Consider the following 5676-nt stretch of genomic DNA (forward strand, 5'->3'; position numbering starts at 1 on the left):
TTTCAGTTATACAAACAATCTGGTTCGTATACAAAAGATGACTAACTTATTTGGCACAATTTTATTCCTACTTTAGTTTCTGCAATTTATCAAGCAATAAGCTAATTTCTTCTATAACATACTAAGTATAATATCTAGAGATCCTAGTCTTAACTATCAACTACTACACTGTACATAAATCATTAAGTAGATGTTTCTTAAAATATATACCGTCAAGAATTTTCCAGTTTAATTTGTAACACTGTCAAGTGAACTGAGAACCATTTCTACATTTTCGTCTTTCTGTAAATACCACTCAAATAGGAACAAAACATTCAAAGGAAAAACATACAATCTACGTAAGCTTAAGCATTCTCGAATAATTTAATACCGTTTCGTCTACTTTACAAGAGATACATATAGAAGTTACTGTTTAAACACAATCAGTCTCTTAAATTCGGTTACAATAATATTACTTCAATGTATTGTTCCTATATCTGTTGTGATCACTGAAATTGGTTACTAGCTATTCCTATATGCTGTTAACACGCTCGTAGAAGAGAAGATATGGCGTGGCACACGAGACCTCGATAAAGGATATACCTTCGACTACGTTATCTGACGTGTATAACCATTGACCAGCTTTATTTCCTCGTCTATAGCAAACGAAATGCCCAGAATCGACAGGTCCGCGATGTTCCACGATCGCACGTAACTGATACTTATGTTTATCTTGCGACGTCGTTCTATTGGTGAGTAGCATCGTTGCCTCAGGATCACCCTAATCAATTCATATTTAACTATAAATCAGCAGAGAATAGAATATATATTTATTATAAGATGTACACGACATACCCGCGCATTTCGCTTTCTTGTTTCCGTGAAAGTATAAGGATCTAAAGCTAGTATCTCAGGAAATTTGACTGGGTCATCTCTCTTGATCGGTACTCCTGAAGAGCTCCACGTGGTTCTTGATATATGTAGACATAAACATTTCGGAAGTTTACCTAGAGTCAAGGTTTTAGTAGCGACACAACGCATCCCACATCCGTCGCACAGTACATCCTGAACGACCTCACTGCTCACGAAGCGCGTTAATAATTCCTCTAACGTATGATGCGATTTAATATATGGGCCCATAGGAGGCAACGGTAAAGAAACCGTTTCCAATTTATCATAATGTACTGCAGACTGTAAAAAGGATTCTTTAGGTTTTTGCATAATACTATTGTAAGTAAACTTGCTACGGTTTGACGACCGACCTTCCATTTACAACGACTGCATTGTAATTGACTAGTTAATAAGCCTGAGAATGGATGCACCTCTACCGACATCGGGGGAACGTTAGAAAATGGCATGGTGCATAAAGAGCTCCATGGCTTGAAAGAGTCTTTACTCTCCTTAGAACCGATACTTTTTGAAAGCAATTCTGAAGATCTAGCTAGGATCATGCCTGGCTTGTTATGCGTCATTGGAATATTTGATACGGATGTCGTTGAAGACATTACATGGTTATTGCAATTTCTGTCGAAACCATTGGGTATGTTACTGTTATTAACTGACACGATATCATTACAAGATACACTTCTAAATGTTATGGGATCATTGTATCTCGTATCTGACTTCTTTGTGTCTGGTACCATCACTGGACTTTGCGGCAAAGCATCAGATAAGCAACCTTTCTGTAAGATATTGTTATAAGCATATTTTAGTCATCGACAATATAGAAATTTTATTCTATATACAAATTTTTTCGAAATATTTTAAACATTCTCCATTTTTTAACATACCCTATTCACTGGTTGAATTTCTGCTTGTAATGCGCTGAGAACCACATGAAATAACTCATGCACATCCTGATGGCCAGGTGCAAATTTCCATTGATTCCCAAGTGATGATATAATTTCTACTGGTGTTACATCACCATACAAGTCTTCTGTATATCCATTGATTTCTAATAGCAAAAGAATTCATATCATGATTTGTTCATTAATTTCAATTCTAAACTCTTCACACTATGAAAAAGTTTGTATTAAGAAAATATTGGAATAAGTAACGTTCCAATATAATTGATAACATACTCTCAAAGACAGATAGGAGGCTTGGTATGAACGTAGCTCTCTCCATTTTTTCATTTTGCTTTTTTACCCATCCAATAAACATTGGGCATGCAGCTAGAGCTTGTAACAGGGAATTCAAAAAACAAGTATACCCTAAATTATTGATTCCAATGACTTTCCCTAAAAAAAAAACAAGACACAGGAAGTACAGTGAACTATACTTGTACGAGTGTTTAGGAATTGAGGATATTTTTTATTATACCTTTTTTTCTAGGTTTAGGTGAAGGGCCCCATAAGATAAACGCTGCAACAACAATTGCGATTCCTACACTAGCAAACACGGCTACTTTATCTACGTCCATATTCTCGAAATTGTGTATTCGTCGTAGTCTGGAATTTTCTCACAGTACTGGATAAGCTAACCTACGCAGTTATACATCAAATCCGAGACGTAAATACATGAATTAAAAAACACATAAATCATTTTCTTAAAGTATAAATTACTGATTCGTAACACAATTACTCATCTACTGTTCTCATGATTCGATTTCGAGTCGGCAGGTTGTAGTTCAGTTTGTTCTCGAGCAATTAAATCGAACAGAACATCCGCACAATAATAACATAACGAGGTATTACTCGTTTATTATTTATAAACTTAATTGTTCTTTTATCGCGTGCACTTAAAGTCAATACTGTCTGTTAAAATATCCCAATTTTACCGATCGTAAATGATAGGTTGGTCATTTGTGTAGTGTACATACGTAGTTCGCAATAGTACTCTGGCTCTGGCTGGTGTGCAAACACTTGCTTAATACTGTAAATACAGATACAGGTTATGTAAATTAGTGCTAAAATAATTGCGTTGTCAAATTATAGAGACAATATCAATGGCTATTAAGGTAATCTTAAAAATATCATCAAAAATATAAACGTAGTGATAAATTCTAATTAACAAAAGTAATACAAATTAAAAAAGGTGTAGTTAGTTTTATATCTATATTACATAGACAGACCCAATATATTTCACTCGTTTTTCAATTAAACATAATATTGGAAGTAACAAAGCATATAAGGAATTATTTTTATTTCTCTCTTGTAATGTTTACAAGAAGCGTTTGAAATCTCGATACCTCGATTACTCGATGTTTGAAATCGCGTGAACTTCAGGTGTTTAAGCGAATCTTTTCGCGTTGCATTTCATTACAAACAAAACGATGTGCAGTTGCTTAACGTTGATCTGATACGTTTCTTTCATTACATTGTTAAACTGATTTCTGTACGTTGCTTTAACTTTATGATTTACTTTAAATTAACATCTGTTTGTGCATATTTACTTAAATGCAGTGATATACGTACGTTTACTTGTGTATATGCGTTCATTTGCGTGTGTGCGCGCATTACACATACGTACACATTGAAGTTAAATTAGAGTGAGCGTGGAAAGAAGACTTGAAAATGTTCCCACGTTCTCGCTGCGCAAGTGTGAGTTGCGCGTGCGTGTGAAATTCTTCGGTGAGAAGATGAACGCCCAGGCACAAGAACACGGTCATGCTGTTGTTGTATGGGAATGGGAAAATCGTCATGGGCGATGGAGACCTTATAGCCCCGCTGTATCGCAACATCTCGAGAGAGCGCATTGCAAAAAACTTACTCGCGTTTTCCTTAACGATGCAGATCCACATTTGGATAGGTTTGCATTTTCATAGCCTAATAAAACAATTTAAATCAATATATGTAACATGCGCCGAATGTTATTCAAATTTTATTTACTTTATTTAATTACTTCTAATAGATATTACATAAATTTGAAGACTAAGACACAATGTAGCGAGGATGGGGATGAGACGCATAATGTCAGGAGAAAATATTATTTTCCAAGTTCTCCAGCTGGGAAAGGAGCCAAATGGGAATGGGCTGGTGATAAAGATGATTGGCATACCTACGATATGGAAGTACAATGCCTCATAGAAGAGGCATGGGCAAGGGTAAGTATTATTTTTCAAAAATAATTATTATTTGATGGCAATCTCTAATGTCAAATTAATTACAGGGTGAAAAGACTATTGACGTCTCTAAAACATATTTGGCTTTTCCTTATATTATAAACTTTTGTAATTTAACTCAAGTACGTTGCTGTACTGGATATGTAAGACCAATAAGACGAATTCAGCAAGCACCTTATCCTTTAGTCAAAGTCGCTTTAGAAGAACTACAAGTTATTTCTGACAAGAAAGTTGTACCTGCAATTGCTAAAAGCTCAACTGCAAAAGTAACACATAAAAAGTCGTCTGCGGGAAGTACAAAAAAGAATAATAAGAAGGTAAGGAAAGGACATTCGCTGTTATAATTATAATGTACATTTGCATAACATTAATTTTATATTAATAGGGGAAAAATGGAGATACCGGCCCGTCAAACATAGCTCGTGTTATTTTAAGTAATTTCAATATATTTAGTAATAAACACGGAGTAGAAAACAATAATTCAATTGCAACTATTGAATCCGGACAAAAGAGGAAAACTTGGGATAGTGCATTGGACGTAGATTCTAGTAGTACGAAAAGTGGTAGAAGGCCAAGTGTTGATACTGTTTCTACATATTTAAGTCATGAAAATCCAGTAGACTTATTGGATAGCAGTGTGGGCAGCGATGATGCATTCAAAGATACTATTTTGGGTAATCTGCTTTTTCTTCTTAATTAAATTATTTCCATGACTTTATGCAATGTAGTAGAAAGGGATTTATTTGTTATGTAGGTGTAGATGCTGAATCAGATGTTATTTCTCAGTATGTAAAAGTAGTGGAAAGTGACAATTCTGATTCTTGTCCCGTGTGCCTCGGTGTGCCCGAGCCACTGACAGTAGAATTGACACGCTGTAAACATAGATTACACTTAGCATGTTTGAATGCTATGCTGGGTTGTCAGCAACCTCCAATGTATATACAGTGCCCTGTTTGTCGCCTAATTTATGGAGAGAAAAGAGGTAATCAACCTCCTGGATCTATGAACTGGACAAGAATACCTCGAGCTCTGCCCGGTTTTCAAAATACGAATACGATACAGATAACTTACGAGTAAGTGAATACAGTCATAAAAACGAAATAACTTGAAAATTTTAGTACATGATTTATTTTATTAAAAATTTCAGCATTCCATCAGGAATTCAGGGAAACGAACATCCCAATCCTGGTCAAGCTTATTATGCTGTAGGTTTCCCACGAGTATGTTACCTTCCAGATAATAATTTAGGTCGTAGAGTATTAAGATTGCTACAAATTGCATTTGAACGAAGACTGATATTCACGGTCGGGCGGTCGGTAACCACTGGACGAGAAGACGTAGTGACATGGAACGAAATTCATCATAAGACTGAATTAGGGCCATCGACAACTGGACACGGTTATCCTGACACGAGTTACCTTGAAAGGACATTAGCTGAATTGGCGGCTCAGGGTGTAACAGATACGCAACCATAATTAATACTGTATCAGAAATTGCTGGGCAATCAAATTTTGCATTTTAATTTTGGTTGATTCAAAATTTATCGCAAATTAGCTTTATACATTTCACAAACGTGAATCTCGAAACTGTTGTTTTTTTCTTTTCATATATATTAAAAAGAAGATCTGTCTAAC

At 35.4% G+C, this 5676-nt stretch overlaps 2 protein-coding genes across 8 annotated transcripts; one reads left to right on the forward strand and one right to left on the reverse strand.

Annotated features, from left to right (window-relative positions):
• Positions 1-46: 46 nt before the first annotated feature.
• On the reverse strand, positions 47-3411 carry Usp30 (ubiquitin specific protease 30). 6 transcript variants are annotated; one of them, XM_018020890.2, is made up of 8 exons: positions 3396-3411; positions 2801-2853; positions 2302-2462; positions 2061-2219; positions 1770-1933; positions 1242-1661; positions 835-1170; positions 512-760 (listed from the first exon to the last, which is right to left on the reverse strand). In XM_018020890.2, the coding sequence occupies exons 3-8, from the start codon at positions 2399-2401 to the stop codon at positions 512-514; spliced, it is 1428 nt and encodes a 475-aa protein (XP_017876379.1). In that variant the 5' UTR covers positions 2402-2462; positions 2801-2853; positions 3396-3411. The 6 variants fall into 6 exon arrangements, with proteins under 6 accessions (XP_017876381.1, XP_017876379.1, XP_026667534.1 ...); XM_026811733.1 differs by lacking the exon at positions 3396-3411 and adding an exon at positions 3170-3258; XM_018020891.2 differs by lacking the exon at positions 3396-3411 and having other exon boundaries at positions 2759-2853.
• A 68-nt stretch (positions 3412-3479) lies between these two features.
• On the forward strand, positions 3480-5670 carry dx (deltex E3 ubiquitin ligase). Of its 2 annotated transcripts, XM_018020887.2 has the most exons (7): positions 3480-3729; positions 3832-4024; positions 4090-4359; positions 4428-4716; positions 4797-5115; positions 5190-5247; positions 5334-5496. In XM_018020887.2, the coding sequence occupies exons 1-7, from the start codon at positions 3560-3562 to the stop codon at positions 5406-5408; spliced, it is 1374 nt and encodes a 457-aa protein (XP_017876376.1). In that variant the 5' UTR covers positions 3480-3559; the 3' UTR covers positions 5409-5496. The 2 variants fall into 2 exon arrangements, with proteins under 2 accessions (XP_017876376.1, XP_017876375.1); XM_018020886.2 differs by having other exon boundaries at positions 5190-5670.
• Positions 5671-5676: the final 6 nt, after the last annotated feature.

Source organism: Ceratina calcarata, unplaced genomic scaffold (assembly GCF_001652005.2).
Source record: "Ceratina calcarata isolate Rehan_Ccalc_2016 unplaced genomic scaffold, ASM165200v1 scaffold242, whole genome shotgun sequence".
In the NCBI taxonomy this organism is placed as follows: domain Eukaryota; kingdom Metazoa; phylum Arthropoda; class Insecta; order Hymenoptera; family Apidae; genus Ceratina; species Ceratina calcarata.